General features: G+C 41.0%; 2 protein-coding genes across 2 annotated transcripts in view; one reads left to right on the forward strand and one right to left on the reverse strand.

Moving 5' to 3' along the window:
* The window catches only part of STK32A (serine/threonine kinase 32A), a 123,816-nt gene that overhangs the window by 51,000 nt on the left and 53,697 nt on the right, over positions 1 to 19,119 (reverse strand). Inside the window, exon 4 of the mRNA XM_045795069.2 lies at positions 9,340 to 9,513. Coding sequence (XP_045651025.2) covers positions 9,340 to 9,513 — 174 coding nt within the window. The remainder of the gene's footprint in view (positions 1 to 9,339; positions 9,514 to 19,119) is intronic.
* Positions 1 to 19,119, forward strand: part of PPP2R2B (protein phosphatase 2 regulatory subunit Bbeta) — a 633,944-nt gene that overhangs the window by 17,910 nt on the left and 596,915 nt on the right. The window contains exon 2 of the mRNA XM_087862155.1: positions 5,417 to 5,469. The gene's annotated coding sequence lies outside the window, so the exon portion shown is untranslated. The remainder of the gene's footprint in view (positions 1 to 5,416; positions 5,470 to 19,119) is intronic.

The following is a 19,119-nucleotide window of genomic DNA, read 5'->3' on the forward strand; positions in this document are numbered from 1 at the left end:
GCTGGTCTCCCATCCCACAATATATTCACAGCAGCCTATCAAGAGTGAGGACAGAAGCTGCTCTGAGTAGCACCTGCTACGTGTGAACATGGAAGTCTTAGCAGCTAAGCAAACCGTACGAGCATTCTGCATCAGTTTGCGAGGGCTGCTGTAACAAAATGCTCCAGACTGAGGGGCTTAGGAGACCCCAGAAACATGTTATCTCCCAGGTCTGGAGAGTACCGTCCAAAATCAAGGTTTCAGCAGAAACCTGTATGTGAGAACCCTTCCTTGCTTCTCCCTAACTTTTGTTGGTTTGCTGGTAATCTCGGGCCTTCTTTAGCTTCTAGACGTACCACCCCAGTCCTCCGTCTTGACATGGCGTTCTCCCTGTGTCCTTCACATCATCCTCCCTTTGTGCTCACGTATTCTCTTTTGATAAGAACACCACTTACGTTAGACTAGGGCCACCATAATGAATCATTTTTACTTGATTACTGCTGTGAAGACTCTATTTTCCTAATAAGGTCACATTCTGAGATACTTGGATTTAGGATTTCAACATAACTTTTTGGGAGAGGTGCGATTTAGCCCATAGCCCATACCAACTAAATATACGCATCTCAACCAATGTTTGTTGCCGTGAGGTAAACAGCAGTAAACAGCTCATCGGATCTTGAGGGTGCCTATTATTTTTGTATGAGTGAAAATAAGGGAGCCTATATTAAGAGCAGATATATGGTATCTTTGAATCAGATAATCCCAGTTTTGAATCTGGCCTTAGAACGCGACTGTGATATAAGGCAAATGATTCAACGCCGTCATGGTACTGCTGACTATCAAATTCGGCCACACATAGAAAATGCTTCTTATCACGGTGGCCACTGGTAATAAATGACTGCTCTTCTTAAATCATTAAGAAGACTATCTATTTACTTCATAGTATAAATTAAATGTTTAAAAAATGTTGGTGAACAGAAAGGAGTAGTCACCTTTAGGAATGAGAAAAACGTCTCTCCAGATGACTCACTCCCACAGGCTTCGGAAAGCTGGGGCTGTCACTGAGGCGGCAGATTCATTCATCTGTCACTCAATAATCGCTGACTAAAATGATTAGCTGCAGAACGATCTCATTTTTTTCCCCATGCACGATCATCTCAGGAAAATGAAGTGCGACTTTCAGGATAGTATGGTGCGTGTGAGTCAGACAGAAAGGTGAAATGTCAGCCAGGAGAGCTCTGCCTGCAACAAACCGAAGAGCTGGGTTGAAACAAATACTTCCGGTTCACGACTCAGCAGCAAATAAGACCTTAACTGGTCAGTGTGCTAACAGCAGTTTATCACATGTCACTGCCGCATGCGGTTTAGATGGTACATTTTGGTCACACAGCCTTCTTGGGGAGAAATGGGTTTGTGGTAGAGAGCAAAGAAACAAGATTATACTTTGAAAAGCATCCTACCAGAGCTAAGAGGAAATCACCCTAGCCTCTTAGGTGTGAAAGAACCATTCCTGATCATTTAGTCAAACGTCCTTGACAGAGAAGTTTGTGGCTCTTTTTACGGTTGCAGAGGAAACTGGATGTCAGAATCTGGTGTAGCACAACTTCTTTGGAGGAAATATGGGGGACAGACTTATGGTGACCCCCATGATCCCCACGTCCTGGTGTTCATGTCCTGTATCATCCCCAGCCCCTGAGTGTATCAGCCCCAGCCCCTTGATTCTAACCCCCATTATGTAACAAGGTGGATGAGATGTCACTCCTGCGATTGTGTTGTATTATGTAATGGTTATTCAGGGATATATCCTCCGCCTTTCTAGCACACTTGCTCTAGAGTCTTGCTCTCCTCACTGAATTTGAGAAAATAAGCCAACGTGAGTCCTGCAGCCCCAAGGAAATCAATTCTGCCAACATTCTGACTGAACTTGGAAGTTGACCCTTGCCCAGGCCAGCCTGTGGAGGAGAAGCCACTTCTGGCCAACACCTCGAATGCAGCCTTGCAGGGAGCCCAGTTAAGATGTGCTGAGCCTCCTCACCCGAAGAAACTATGAGATAATCAATATGTGTTAAGTACCTTTGTGGTCATTTCCACATGCTGTGGGCACACAATAGGAATGGATGGAATAAATTTAAAAAGTTGCTGAAGACAACATCACCCACAGTACCCTTCACCTGCTACGTCCACCCAAGGATCGCAAGTCTGTGCTGTCCTTGTTCACTGGTTCAGTCATTCATTCACTCAGCAACCACTCCAGATTAGATTACGTGCTGGGATTAAGAACACGAGGGAAGTGCAGTCTCCACGCGCAAGGACTTAAGTTTACGAGGGAGAGACAGCACTTGCTAAAGAATCTTGTGATCGGGGGGCTACAAATAAGAAGCAGAATATAACCATTGTGAAGATGCAAATGAGTGTGTGTGTGTGTGTGTGTGTGTGTGGTGGGACACACACACAACCACCTATGTTATTTATACTGCATGCCACAGGATTAAAACACCTTTCTGATATGGATGTTTAAATGTTTGCTTGGCTCCCTTTCATGCTGTGATGTCATTAACTTCGGATGACAGGGCACCTGTCTGTCCCTTCACCACTGGCGAGCAGCACCGAGAACACTATGGAGCCACGAGGTGCTCAAGAACCAGTGTTGAGTGAATATTTATAGTAGAGGCCTTATCCCCAAGATTTTTCTTCACCATCGAAATACTAATTTCTAGAAGAATGATAGCGACTTCTCACAAGTAGCTACTTTAGTCCAAGAGCAAATGTGGGAAAACTAGTTCCTACGAATCTCTTACTGGAGGCTCCGAGATGAGCCTGAGTGTCCGTTATTGGTCCCTGTGATTATAGCCAAGAAGACAAAGGTGATGCATAAAAATACATCCTGTCTTGGGCAGTCATACGTTTCCTTTTATTCCTCCTTCAATACATCTGGAATCAGCAGGAGATAAAATGTTCGCAACTCTGTTGCATTGCAGTTATCTCTACAAACTGCCTCATTAGAGTTTGATCTCATTCCTACAGGATTTGGAAAGCAGGGGGAAAATATATATATATATATATATAAGTTTTGAAGAGAGCGGAATAATTCTTACAAGAAGAAAAAAATGATCAAACATTCCCTCGCAAATGGTAGTTTGATCCAGGATGACTTACTCTTTCACTGTCCCATACGATTCGCCTCATTAGCGTGGATTTGTAATTGAGTCTCCTTTAATATCTGACCAGGGAGTGAATACAAATTTGTCTTTGGGCCCCAATCATTACTCTCTATCACGTGAGTCACTGGAGAGGCTGTGGCAATCAACAAATCAAACACTACTATCCCCACAGGCGGGATTGTGATGGGTTTCGTTTTCCTTGTTTTCTTCATAAAAGCAAATAATCACTGTGTCTACATTTTAAAATCTTCACTCACTGATTTAATGTAAGTTAAGGGGGAATACTGAGCTAGAAACTGGCCACCGTTTGGAAACTAACGCTGATTTTCAAGGTGTCCTCGTAGAAAAACATTTGGCATCTTGCTAATAAGAAAAGTGCTAATTGCACAATTCCAAATTAATGGTTATTGGGCAATCCTGTGTCTTTCACAACAACTGTAGAAAAGGAAGTTTCTAAAATTGAGGACAAGTAGCTAAACATTCTACATATGTAGGAAACTACCAAAAATTAAATTTGGTGGATTAAAAATAAGTCCACAAAATAAAACAACCCCCCTTTTATGTCTCACTTATGAAAGAAACAAGATTCATGGTATTTAAAAAAGTAACTAAAGTAGATATTGCCGGCAGGAAATTCAAGAAAAAGTAAAAACAGAGAATGTTCTACGTAACACAGGGAGATAAATGAGTGCTTTCATTCAGAGTACGCTTCCTCGGACATACACTGGACTGTTCTTTCTGCTCTAGCTGTGAAAACCCTTTTGAAATCCTCTGAGCTCCCAAGAAACTTTGTTTTGTCACCCCCGACTGTCATCTTGTCTGAAGTACTTCAGGTTTGCTCACACAATTTAGCATCTGGTTGAACACGGTTCTCTCGTCAGTTGGTTCCATATGTACCATCTTCGCCTGGGCCGCCAGACTGCGTAGCTGCAGGCAGTGGCCGGGCCTCACCTTGTCCCCCGCCCCCCTCGGAGCCACAACCACACTGAGCACCAGCGGCGTGGAGAGTGGCGAGGACATCTGCACTTCCTTCAGGAATGCCTCCCCTACTTGCGAGCCATGCGCCCTTGGGCGAGTTACTTCATCTTTCCTTGGCTGTAAAATGGGGACAATAACACCCTCAGCCTCCTGGTTGTGAGCAGATTAAGTGAAATAAATCACAAGTGCTCGGCAGAGCCCCTGGTCCCCAGGAAGCCCCCAGTAAATGGCAGCCCACCGCGGCTACTGCTCTGCGCACACCTGCTGACTGAAAGGGATGATTTTGAATCTTCTACTGTGTTCAGAGACAAAATGTTGTTTTGAGTCCGACAATTAGGAAGTCACGTATTTTATATATGCAGATGGCCTTTCCTTGTCTTAGGAAGCTACTGAATTTCGTAGACTCTGTTTTCTTCATTCACACTGTAATAACTCAGGACGTGTCTCATGATCTAATTTTCTGAGTAGCTGAAAGATGTTTTGTTGTGTTATCTTAGATTTCATCAAATCTAGGATGAGTTTTGTGGATTTTTTGAAGAACGTTTTTTTTTAAAGATCTTATTTATTTATTAGAGAGAGAACATAAGCAGGGGGAGCAGCAGAGGGAGAGGGAGAAGCAGACTCCCCGCTGAGCAGTGAGCCTGATGCGGGGCTTGATCCCAGGCCCCTGGGATCATGACCTGAGCCGAAGGCAGATGCTTAGCCCACTGAGCCACCCAGGTGCCCCAAGATTTTTTTTTTTTTTTGAGAGCAAGCGAGCACGAGAAGAGGGGCAGAGAGGGAGAGAGAGAATCTTAAACAGGCTACATGTTAAGCGTGGACATGGGGCTCGAGCTCACAACCCCAAGATTATGACCTGAGCTGAAACCAAGAGTCAGACGCTTATCCGATTGAGACACCCAAGTGCCCCTGAAGAAAGATTTTTAAAAGAGAATTAGAGTACTCAAAAGCCTTCTTTTCTTCCCTGCTGCTTTTCACGCTTTTAATGCTGCCCCGTGAGCCGGAGCCTTGGAGTGCCATCATTATTATCCTTTTACTCTTCAGACAAAGGAACACAGCTTACTTTACTGTGTCCGTGTGTTTTAAGCCACTTGACACCTTCTCAATTTGATATTTGGTACTCTGCGGGAAGAAAGCCATGATTATCGGGGCACTCTCCCAATCAACATGTTTATTTGGTCACTACTGTCTTGAAAAGGCTTAATGATGTTGATACGTGTCCGGTTTTTTTCCAGAACATTTATGGGTTTGTTTGTTGCCCAAGCAGAATTATTAATAGTGACTCCTTTCATTCTCAGGAGTAGCCTGGTTTGGATGATCAATTATACGGTTCCTCCACGTGACGCCCAAGGTAGGTCTGAAATTCTTGGCTTTAATGCCTTGTAGTTTAATTTTGTCTTTGGTATTTGTAAATGCGGCTGTTAGTCAATCATATGTATGGTTCAGGCAGTGTTCATTCCCTCATATTTTTACTACGTGCTGGTTATACGGTGAAAAGCAAAACACACAAGGCCCTAACTCATGAGGTTTACACTGTAAAGCTGCAGATATTAAGTAAGTAAGTGCACGTCAACGCGTCACAGCTCCTCGGGAGAGCTTCAGAGTGCTACGGTGCCTATCAGATAGAGCACACGCGGGCGCCTGGGTGGCTCAGCCAATTCAGCGTCTGCCTGCAGCTCAGGTCGGGACCTCAGGGTCCTGGGATCGAGCCCTGCGTCGGACTCCCTGCTCTGTGGGGAGCCTGCTTCTCCCTCGCACTCCGCCCCTCCCCCTGCTCGTGCTCTCTCTGCTCTCTCTCTCTCTCAAGTAAATAAATCACTTAATTTAAATATATGTATATATATATAAAACACACGGGAAAGACAGTGAGGCCTTATAGGCAATGGAAATACACCTGGCTTATGTTCTGACTCCAAGAAGATGTCCTCTCCTTTGAACACCATGCTCAGAACGTCACCGGGTTTGCCTTGTATTCATTTGCCGCGGTGAGGAGACACTTCAGGACAAGGAGCCTCTTCCGAGAATGGGCAGGAAGTAATAATCGTGAGTGTGTCAAGGCCAAGAGGCAGAAAGCTAATCCTTGGTTTCTTGTTTAAGTGGCAGAAAGACGGTGAGAGCAACAAAGAGCAAGGGAGGAAGTAATGAATGGCAACGTTTGGTGTTAGCAAGTGCAAATTGTGTTGAGTTTTCGGGGGTCTTTTTCCCTTCCTGAATTCCTTTAGGAACACATTTCTAAGCGTTGGACAGAGAAAATGAAGCCCAGGGAAAGAAGGGAGGGGCCCAGGTTCAAACAGGGAGAGAAGAAAGTTGAAAGGCACTCGTGGCCATGCGCGCTTCTCACGGTACCTGCCTCCTTTCTGAGATCCAGAGCGTCAGTGCCCCAAGCAGATTGTGGGTCGGCAGTCTCGGGTCGGGTGAGTGAACATGAATACCCTCAGTGGGACACCCCAGACTACAGGTAGGAAAGTTTCTCTTTAGCAAGAACTGCGGGGGACCAGAAAGTCGGTCTGGGAGGAAGACTGCTTGGGAACAGGGTTCGCAGTTCCTGACAAAACAGCAGGTGTGTTCATTTACTTCCAAGATCCTACACGATTAGCTGGTCTGCCTTCTGGTCGTCTGTTGCCCAAAGAGCGCATTTCCAACACAAATAGGTCGTCCGAAAGACAGGAAATTCAACAACGAGCATGTAAGTATACAGAGTCAAGGCCACACACACACACACACACACACACACACACACACACACGGATCATTCCATAGTGCCTGCACAAAGAATCCATAAACCATGATGTTCCATCTTCACCCACAGGCTCTGTACTAATCTAGATAACTTGTAGGTTAATGTCAACTTAGTGGTTGGCAAATCTTTTATCTGGCCAAATTTTTACTACACCGTAGAGACGTAAACATACTTAAAGACCTAGCAAATACATCACAGATTAGAAATAAGACAGTGGAAGAGTCACATGCATTATTTTTCACTTAACGACGCGTACTTAATGCATCTATTTTATATGTGTAACGAATGCAAGTTGGTGTAGTAGAAAGGGCTCTGACTTCGGATGCAGAGAGACCTAGGTTTAAATCCTGGCCATGCCATTTGTCAGTGGTTTGTCCTCGCAAATCGTTGAGCCCCAGTTTTCTCATTTGTATAATGGAGATACTATAATGAGAATTTAATAAGATAACATACGACGGTACATCGTAGTACCTGGCACATAGACGAAGTCATCAGCAAACCGTAGTCGCATTGAGGGTGATGAGGTTCAAAATTGTTATAAATGATTGACCATATAATTGGGGCTTTATTTCTGGGTTTTCCATTCAGTTCCATTGATCGTTGTGTCTGTTTTTATGTCAGTACCGTACGGTTTTGATTACTACAGCTTTGTAATATAACTTCAAGTCTGGTTTTCTGGTAATTCCAGTTTGTTCTTCTTTTTCAGGATTGCTTTGACTATTCAGGGTCTTTTGTGGTTACATACAAATTTTAGGATTGTTTGTTCCAGCTCTGCGAAAAATGCTATTGGCATTTTGTTAGAGATTGCATTAAATCTGTAGATTGCTTTGGGTAGCATAGACAATTTAACAATATTTGTTCTTCTAACCCATGAGCATGGAATGTCTTCCCATTTCTTTGAGTTGTCTTCAATTTCTTTCATCAGTGTTTTATAGTTTTCAGAGTATACGTCTTTTGCCTCTTTGGTTAAGTTTATTCCTAGATATTTTATTGTTTTTGTTACAATCGTAAATGGGATTGTTTTCTTAATTTCACTTTCTGCTTCTTCATTATTGGTATGTAAAAATGCAACAGATTTCTGTACATTGATTCTGTATCCTGTCTTTACCGACTTTATTCAATCAGTTCGAGTACTTTTTGTGGAGTCTATAGGGTTCTCTCTATATAGGATCATGTTGTCCAGAAATAGTGAAAGTTTCACTTCTTCCTTACCAATTTGGATGCCTTTTATTTCTTTTTGTTGTCTGCTTGGTGTGGCTAGGACTTCCAGTACTATGAAATAGATGGAGCTAGAGAGTATAATGCTAAGTGAAATAAGTCCATCAGAGAAAGACAAATACCATATGATTGCTCTCATATGTGGAATTTAAGACACAAAACAACAAGCAAAGGGGAAAAAAGAGAGAGAGACCAACAAAGACACAGACTCTTAACTATACAGAATAAATGGATTGGTTACTAGAGGGGAGGTTGGTGAGGGGATGGGTGAAATAGGTGAAAGGGGTTAAGGAGGGCACTTATCTAATGAGCACTGAGTAATGTACAGAATTGTTGAATCACTGTATCATACACCTGAAACTAACATAAGACTATGTTAACTATACTGAAATTAAAATTAGAAACTTAATAAAAAGTTCTCATAAATACCCTGGATGATAATTTAATATCTCCAAATCATGGTTTTCTCATATTTAATATAGTCCAACTATACCTGCTCTGATTACTTATCACAAGTTATTATAGAGATTAAGTGAGATACTATAGAGGAAATCATCATAAAAACTACCAATAACTTTACATCACTAAGTTCTACTCCTGAAACCAATATTACACCATATGGTAACTGACAAGAATGTAAATAAAAACCTAAACAAAAAAACCTACCAATATCTTTTCTTTAAAAGACTGTGTTTATTTATTCGAGAGAGAGAGAGTGTGTGGGAGGGAGAGGGAGAGAAAATGTGAAGCGGACTCCAGGCTGAGTGTGGAGCCTGACACAGGGCTTGATCCCACAATCCCAAGATCACAACCTGAGCCGAAATCAAGAGTGAGACACCCAATTGACTGAGCCACCCAGGCGCCCCATCTACTGATATCTTTACAAATACAAGTATCCTTTTCTGTCTATTGTCTGTTAGGGTTTATAGCTACTTGCGTTATTTCTTTGTCTTCATTTAACACAGATTCCACAAGTGAAGGAGACACATTCTCGTATGTCACCTTTTCTTTGTCTAGTGCCAATACTCATGGATTCTGGTATTATTGTTTATTAACTGTGACTTTGAAAAAATTAAGCTCAATGGGCTCATTTTTTTTTTTTTTGAATCTTTAAAAGAGGAACAATAAGACTACCTTAAGGGACTGTTGCAAGAGTTCAGGGAGGATTACCTGTCATGTTCAATATGAACCTGTTGAATGCAGCAGGCTGCGAACTCTGTCCTGTACACTCAGTGCACGGCTGTCCCCCTGGACCTGACTGACCTGTGGACGATGCGCTGGCTCTGCAGGTAGTCCAAGGCCATGGCCAGCTCGCAGATGAAGAGCTTCACGGTGTCCTCCTGGAAGCGGACATTCTGCTGCAGGTGGTAACGCAGGTCCCCGCCCAGCAGGAGGTCCACTACCATGAACATATCCTCCTCGTCTTGGAAGGAGTACCTGGAATAGAATGAGACATGAAAGTGTATTAAATACATTCCCACACTCTAGAGTCCCAGAGGCAAATGACACCTCAGAGATCAGAATAGAGTGTTCTTGAGCAAAGAGTTCGAGCTTTGGGAGCAGATGGTCTGTCCCTAGGTCTAGACCCTAGACCGTCAGCTTCCACATGTGTGAAGGTATAGAATACCTACTACATTTGGTCGTAGTAAAGAACAAATATAACATTCAACGTCTTGCCTGACATATAGTAAGCACTGAATAACGATTAGCTTACAAAGCTATAAAGCTCAGGAACTAAAGAAAACCCCGCTCATCCCCTTACCACTAACAATCGTATCTTAACCACACTATTGCAGGAGGTCCATAAAATATGAATTACGAGGTGTCCTTGAGCCATTCTCATTCCCATTTTCCACACGATTAACTTTATTGCCCAGCAACCTTCTAACAAATCATGTACCACGTTAATGATAAAAAGATATAAAAGGGCAATAGAAAAGTGAGTGCGTAATACAAGGAAGTAATTCACTTTGGGATGGGGAGGTAAGGGAAAGCTTCTCAGCAGAAGTGAGGATTGTGACGATAATAACCACAAAATAAAGCTAGTGTCACCGATGTCTCATTGAGCCACTGCTCTGGGGCCGGTGCTTCAGCAGCTCTACAAATGGCTCCCTTAGCGACCCCCAAAGTGCTGTGCTTAACCTCCCATTTTACAAATGAGGAAATCAAGGCCCGGTGAAGTCATGTGCATACGGTCAAACACCTAATACGTGGTAGAGCCGAAGAGTCCTCCAGGTCCAAAAGTAAGATTTGATAGAGAAAAATAGGCTGCATTAAGCACAGACATGGGATGTCTGTGTGAGTGGGGAAAGGAAGACAGTTTTGGTTTGCCGTAACAACAGGTATGATGGGGAAGCTTGAGCCTAGAGAGGAGCACAGGGCAGATCCCACGACAGGTGCCTGCTCACAAGTCTGTACGCGTTGGGGTGACATTGAAGAGTTTTAAGCAGTTTGTTCGATCAAGCACGGACTTCACACTTGAGGGAGCACGGGGTGGAGAGACGGGAAGAGGAAATGAGACACAGGAGAGCAGAACTGGCCTCTGCTGCGTGCAAAGAGCCGCTTGTAAAAATGCTTTCCTGCTGCTATGATTTATTTTGTTTCCTTCAAAGCAAAGACATGATCTCTAGGCACAATAATGCTCTCTGAATCAGCACTGTTTTGACATGTTTCTTTTGACATAATGTCACTGAGATCACATTTTAAGGTTTTATTTGAATCCAAGAATTAAGTGTCTGCAAGCAGTGCCCAGGGGTGCAAACGAATTCCAATTCTGTGCCCAGGAAAGAAAGGGAGGCTGTCGATAACTGATGACCCGTACTGAGTATATTTTCTTCTTCATTTGTAACGATCATTATGCTAACGGAGAAGGTGGGGATTTGCAAGGAAAAGAAACAAGAGAAATTCAAAGGAGCATTAATCCGAGGCAGTAACATTCTAACAAAGACTAACAGCCCCTGACACTTAATTGTCCAGTGAATAAAATTTTGTTTACCCCTGAAGACTGATTCACATAGAAGATGACAGAAATTAAGCCCTTGGGGGAGTTTAGATAGAAACACAGGAAGTGCTTTTTAAAAATCTGACAACGAATACATTTTTGGTATTGTCTTCTGGAAATGATATTCTTCACCTCAGCGTGATGACTGGCTGGTCATCCCTGCCGTGGGTTTCATGGGCACCAGAAAAAGTGCCTGGACCCAGGCTATTGGGTTCAAATCTTTCCCACTGCACTACTGCACATTACATTTGTTGTGTTCTATGGGTCTTTCAGTAAGCAACGATGCGCTAGTAAACGGGTACTCGTGCCTGGGACCTGTTGCACCTTGGGCTGCTTTCAGCTAATGAAGCAGAAACGATGATCCCTCAGGGGATGTCAGCAAGGTCTACTGGGATTGGTGGCAAGTGGGTGGGGTAGGGGTGGTGATATGGGTGAGGCTTGGGTATCAAAAAAAGGAGAAGAGACGCTACGGCAAAGAGCCTCTGCAGACCAGGCTAGCAGACAGGGCAGCCGTTGACTGCGTTCAGCTCCCATGGGAGGCAGGCGGAGCTCAGAAACCTGGCGACGTACCAGAGGACTCCTCTCCCGTCTCCACTGAACTCTAAGGAGGGGCACCCTGATGAACAACCGTTTTTACTGAGACTTGAGTGAAGCTATTTTTATTCCAAGAACAGACAGATAAAGGTGTCAGTCAGAGGTAAGTTAACAACAGTGTTCTACCATGCAAGGGATTATTAATCAAAGAAAGAAAAAGCCCAGGCAAGAGATAACATGCTTCCCTTGTCCAGTATGGATATATATTTATTTAATCATGGAGCCAACTTTGCTGTTAAGAATCATCTTTCTCCTTCTGAAGCCCTTTATACAGATCTTAAAAACTCTCAGAGAAAGAGAAGATAAGGATCTGATTATACAGAACCGTATCTCATAAAATATGTGGGCATAATATAGTTTGGTGATAACCAGAATATGCAAGTTCATACCATAGTCTGGTATTTATTGGTAAAAGAGTAAGAGCTTCCTTATACCTTGTCCATTTATCACAGACACTGTTGCATTTCCAGGGCTTTTATTTCTTAGCTGACAGCTCCAAAATTCTGAAGTCTGGTCCCAGGGCATAGGAAATGCATTGCACCGTGCTCAGTAGGATAAGAGATAAGCAACAAAAGACCACTACCCATTCCACCCTGTTCCATCATGTTTGACCCAGACCACGGCAGTAGCTATTCATAGCTCTCTCTGCATAATCTTGGACCACTCCAGTCCTTTCTACACAACCTACTTATAATTTTACACTGTGAGCCTCATATCATCAGTGGCATAAAACCCTTTCACCTCTTTCCATGGTTTATAGGATCCTGTATGGTCTGTCTCTGTTTATTTTTTCAGACTTATCTTTAGATGTCTTCCTTCCACCCCTCATCTAATAGCTCATGCTCTCTCCAGCCTTAGAAGACTGCGATGCAGAGTGGCCCGTGCCTACGCGCATGATGCTGTCCACTGCCAGGCTCTTTTCATCTTTCACTCTCAGCCCAAATGACACTTTTCACAGAGACATTCCTAACACTTCATATTAAATCAGGTCACCTTGTTACACACAATGCCATATTCTTGTTCACAGAATTTAGCATAATTCGAAAATATTTTCTTTGGTGCTTTTGGCTTAACTGTTTTCATTCCCACTACACCCTGAGGACGCATGCCAGCTTTTACTCATCCTTGACTCCTGAGCACCTGTACGCTGCCTGAAATGTAGCCTCTACAAATAGCTGTCAGAAAAAAATAACAAATTAATAAATGAACTAAAGAAAGGAAAGAAAAAGGTTAAAACACAAGCTTTGGGTGTGTGTGATATACATACATTCCTTAGGTTCTATTTTTTTTTTTTTTTAGAACAACCAGGTCTATTTTTTAAATTTAAATTCAATTAATTAACATATAATGTATTATTGGTTTCAGAGGTAGAAGTCAGTGATTCATCAGTCTTATATAACACCCAGTGCTCATTACATCACACACCTTCCTTAATGCCCATCTCCTAGTTACCCCATCCCCCCACTCCCCTCCCCTCCAGCAACCCTCAGTTTGTTTTCTATAGTTACGAGTCTCTCATGGTTTGTCACCCTCTCTGGTTTCATCTTGTTTTATTTTTTCCTCTCTTCCCCTATGATTCTCTGTTTTGTTTCTTAAATTCCACATACAAGTAAGATCATATGATAATTGTCTTTTTCTGATTGACTTATTTCACTTAGCGAAATCCCTCCAGTTCCAGTCATGTTGTTGCAAATGGTAATATTTCATTTTTTGATGGGTGAGTAATATACCACTGGGTATATATACACCATATCTTCTTTATCCATTCATCTGTTGATGGACATCTGGGCTCTTTCCATAGCTATTGTGGACGTTGCTGCTATAAACACTGGGGTGCAGGTGCCCCTTCGGATCACTACATTTGTATCTTTGGGGTAAATACCTAGTAGTGCAATTGCTGGGTCATAGGGTAGCTCTATTTTCAACTTACTGAGGTACCGCCATACTGTTTTCCAGAGTGGCTGTACCAACTTGCATTCCCACCAACAGTGTAAGAGGGTTTCCCTTTTTCCACATCCTCACCAACGTTTGTCGTTTCCTGACTTGTTAATTTTAGCCATTCTGATTGGTGTGAGGTAGTATCTCATTGTGGTTTTGATTTGTATTTCCCTGATGCCGAGTGAGGTTGAGCACTTTCTCATGTGTCTGTTGGCCATTTGTATGTCTTCTTTGGAGCAATGTCTGTTCATGTCTTCTGCCCATTTCTTGATTGGATTATTTGTTCTTGGGTGTTGAGTTTGATAAGTTCTTTCTAGATTTTGGATCCTAGCCCTTTATTTGATAAAACATTTACAAGTATCTTCTTCCATTCTGTTGGTTGTCTTTTGGTTTTGTCGACTGTTTCCTTTACTGTGCAAAAGCTTTTAATCTTGATGAAGTCCCAATAGTTCATTTTTGCTGTTGTTTCCCTTGCCTGTGGAGATGTGTCTAGCAAGAAGGTGCTGCGGCCCAGGTCACAGAGGTTGCTGCCTGTGTTCTCCTCTAGGATTTTGATGGATTCCTGTCTCACATTTAGGTCTTTCAGACATTTTGAGTCTATTCTTATTAATTAGTATGGTTACCAACTAAGTTCGAAGAAGTCACTCATGCTTGAAGCCATCTCATGGAAGCCGTCTTCAGATAAACCTGAATCTGAGCATTGGAAGAGATCTAAAATATTTTCAATGCAGCATTTTTCAAATTGTGGCTTATAACTTATTAATGGGTTATGAAATCAGTTTGGTTGGTTCTCATAAGCACTTTTTTAAAAGAAATAAAATAGATTGACTAGCACAGAAAAAAAACATCATTTATGAAACTTTTGGTTTTGTGAATATGTGTGTCTCTGTGAGTATATCTACTAGGCTGTGATGAACAATATATTTCTTCCATTGGGTTGCAGTCAAAGAAGCTTGAAAATCATGACAGTAGGAGAACCTGCTGCCTATTGCAGAACTGTTGCGCCAAGTCTTCATTCAGATTCTACCTGAACAAGGGTCGGTTCTAATATCATTATCTAGAAAAGCAAAGGAAATGAATTGCTGATATTAGTTACTGCTTCTAAAAGCACTCAGGTTGGGGAGAAAAAATATATATTGATTGTTTCATCAAAGAGTCAATTAAAAACACACTTGAGAAAATACAATTAGAAAATACATATAGGGGTGCCTGTTTGGTTCAGTAGGTTAGGTATCCAACACTTGATCTCGCTCAGGTCTTGATCTCATGATTGTGAGTTCGAGCCCCACATCGGGCTTCACACTGGGCATGGAGCGTGCTTAAGTAAGTAAATAAGTAAGTAAGTAAATAAATAAATAAATAAATAAGTGTCAGATCTGGGTTTAAATATCACATGTGAATTTGGGGCAAATCTCTTAAACTCAGAGAGGCTATCTGCACATTGGTGGTAATTTTATGCATCATGTGGCAAAGAGTATATTAGATATAATGTCTGTAACGTAATTAGCATAAAGCATGGCACATAACATAGTGGTAAAGAACATGGTCTTGGGGCCAGACTGTTTGTGTCCAAATCCCAGCTCTTCCCCTTAATGTCTTTATAATTGGAACAGCCCCATCTATAATGGTACAGACCTCATAGGGCTATTGGGAAGTGAGTTAATACATATTAAGTACTTAAAACAGAGCTTGGAAGATAGCTTGCAATGGGTAAATGTTAGCTCTTATTTTAATTACCTTTCTTCTTCCACCCATGAATGCAACCTAGCTCTGGCATTAAGCAGATTAATTTTATGCAGTTGTTTCCTGTTATTTCATAAGAGGTAATTATATGAAGACGTTTACTGCCAATGGTATAAAAAATATGATGCCCACTAATTGAACTTTTTGCTGTATGTCTGGTACCTTGCTATATACTTTATATGTATTATTGTATTTAATTGTTACTGTAAACCTGTGAGGTAAGTAGTATCAATATCCCCATTTTTACTGATCATAACAATTCAGGTTCAACCCTCAAAAACATTAGCAATCCAAATCCATCAACATATTTAAAAGCTTCTACACCACAACCAGATGAGATTAACACCTGGAAATCAACTAATATAATACATCATATTAATAAAATAAAGGACAAGACATATGATCATCCCATTAGATACAGGAAAAGCATTCTACAAAACACTCATTCATGATAAAACTCTTAACAACTTAACAAACTTGGAATAAAAGAGAGCTTCTTCAATCTGATAAAGGTCATCTATGATAAAACCTACAGTAACCATCATACTTAACGGGGAAAGACTGAATGCTTTCCCTCTAAGATCAGAAGCAAAACCAGATCATCTGCTCTCACTTCTATTCAATATAGTACTGGAGGTTCTAGCCAGTGTAATTAGCCAAAAGCAAAAGAATCAGTAAAAGACATCCATGTTGAAAAGAAACAAAACTATCTTTAATCACACGCAACATGATTCTGCTTATAGAAAATCATGAGAAAACCACAAAAAAAAACCTATTAGAATAAATAAAATAACAAGGTGGCAGGATACTAGATGAGTATACAAAAATCAATTGCATTTTTCTAAATAAGCAATGAACAATATGAAAATGACAGAAAGAATACGGTTGCATTCACTAAAGTTTCAAAAAGAATAAAATGCTTAGGAGTAAATTTAGGAAACTTGTGCAAGACTTCTACACAGAAAATTATAAAACTTTGCTTAGGAAAATTAGAGAAGATCTAAATAACTAAAGACTACTCCATGTTCATGGATTGGAAAATTCAAATATTGTTAAGATGTCAATTATGCCCAAATTGACCTATAGAGTCAGTGTAATCCCTATCAAATTCCCAAAAGGCTTTTGTTTTTGCATATTGACAAGCCACTCCTAAAATTTACAAGGAGATGCAAAACATCTAGAATAACCAAAATAATTTTGAAGAGGAAGGAAATAAGACTGACTTTCCAATTTCTAAATGTCCTATAGAGCTATAGTTATTAAGACGGTGTGGTACTGGCATATTGACCTATATATCAATGGAAGAGAATCAAGAGTCCAGAGATAAAGCTTCACAGTCACTTGATTTTTGGCAAAGGTGGTGGGAAAGGAGAGTTGGTTGAACAAATGGTGCTGGGACAACTAGCTATCCACTCCCAAAAATGATGAACTCAGATGACACCATATGCAACAGTTAACTCAAATGGGTCCTAGACATAAACGTAAGTATAAATACAATACAACTTTTAGAATAAAACATAGGATCAAATCTTTGAGACATCAGAAGAGGCAAAAGTTTCCTAACTATAATACGAAAGCAAGGTCCATTAAAAAATTGATGAATTAGACATTACCAAAATTCAAAACTTCTGCACTTCAAAAGACACCGTTAAGAGAATGAAAAGGCAAGCAGCAGACTAGAGGAAAATATTTACAGAATATATAGTCAATCAAGAATTGCATCCAGAATTTACAAAGGAGTCTTACAACTCGATAAGACAACTGAATCAAACAATGGGCAGGGACACAAATCGATATTTCACTAAAGCGAACACAGATGAAAAGATGGGCGGCATCATTAGGAATTAGAAAAGTGGAAATTAAAAGCACAAATGTCATACTTACCTGAATGGCTCTAATAAATAAGAAGTGATAAGAAGTGTTGGTTTAGGACGCTGAGAAAAAGGAACTCTGATACATTGCGGGTGAAAATGTAAATGGTGCAATCACTTTGGAAAACTGTGAGTCTCTCAAAAAATTAACATAATATTATCATTTCACCTAACAATTCCACTCCTAGCTATCTAACCAAGAGAAATAAAAACATATTTCCATGCAAAGACTTGTACACAAATATTCATTGGAGCATTATTCAGAATTGCCAAAAACTGGAGAAGGGCTAAATGTCCATTAACTGGTGAATGGACAGAATGTGGTATAGTCATGCAGTGGACTACTATTCAGCACTGAAGAGGAATGAACTACCACGACTACAGCATGAATGACCCTTAATAAACATTAAGCTACATGAAAAGAAGCCAGACACAAGCGATGACTTATTTACAACTTAATTTATATGAAATTGCCAGAAAAAGCAAAAGTGGGGACACAGAAGCTAGATTCGTAGTTGTCTGGGGCTCAAGGTAGGAATAGGGATTAACTCTAAATGAGTAAAAGCAATCTTACTGAGAGGATGGAAAGATCCATAAATTGACTTATAGCAATTACTGTACCACTCCATAAGATTACTAAAGATCGGTTCCCTTGAAATGGGTGAATTTTATGACATGTAAAATATACCTCAATAAAGTTGTTACTTAAAAAAAGGACAGTGAGTAGGGGGAAAAATGATTATGGTGTAGAGAGGTTATATATTTGTTCAAGAATCATATGTTAGGAAACTGTGGAAGCAGGATTGCATCTAAACCCACATGGTTAACATACATGCTGTGTGAACAATGATCAGTACAGCTCACAAAACAGAAAGCATCCAAAGCTCATAATAAAATCCTGCCAGGGAAGAGAATAATTATTCAAATGCCCTTTGAGTCCACTCCCAAAATTCATTTCGTATGCCCCTAGGGTATTCTCATTCCGATGGTGGGACATTTCCGATCATCAGCCAGGCATCTCCACAGAAGAGTTTTTAAGAGCCAGTGTTGTCCTATGCACGCGAGGGATAGAACAATTCATCTGTGTTTTTCAGACTCTGAACAGGGAGTACTCACAGCAGGCTTTTCACAGTTTAGGAAAAGCACTAGCTCTTGTGAGAAGAGATCCCTCAGGAATGGGTCAAAAGGGGGTTAGGGTATACTGTCCCAATTGTGAAATACAGACTGAATTTTAAAACCTATCCTTGGAGCAGCGGCTCATCATATTTCTCCTCTTGTGTCTCTGTAGGAATTTTCCAAAGTACATCCAGTGTGAAATTCATAAAAAAACATAAACAGTATTATTTCACCTAATTCATTTGCCGTGACAACACAGAAAAACCAAGGTTTGCAAAAGTCTGATTTCAATAGTTTACAAAAACTATACCCAGCTGTTGTTGTTGTTGTTGTTGTTGTTGTTGTGTGTGTGTGTGTGTGTGTGTGTGTGTGTGTGCGCGCGTGTGAGTGTGTGTTTAACCGAAATGCCACAGCCTGAATGACAAGCTGAGGTAAAGAAAGATGAATGGCTTGGTTGCTGGAACCAACTTGAGACAACAATCTAAATTCTCTCGCCTATAAATTTAGAGGGAAAGAATTTACAATCCAAATAAGCACGTCTGACTTCTATTCCTTAATGTATCAGAGTGACAACACTTCCATCGAGGTTTGACAAGAGCCGCGGTGGGTGAGGACATGGAGAAATAGGCTCTCTCTTATGCTCTGATGGAGGGTAATTTGGTGAAAGCTCCTTTGAAGATAACTTAGAAATATCTCTTCAAAAACAAAATGAAACAAACAAAACCCCCACGTGGTTTTTGACCCTGTAATTTTATTGCCAGGAACTTTTGCTATGGATAT

This window comes from Ursus americanus, chromosome 5 (assembly GCF_024610735.1).
Source record: "Ursus americanus isolate L20-20 chromosome 5, mUrsAme1.1.p, whole genome shotgun sequence".
NCBI lineage: Eukaryota > Metazoa > Chordata > Mammalia > Carnivora > Ursidae > Ursus > Ursus americanus.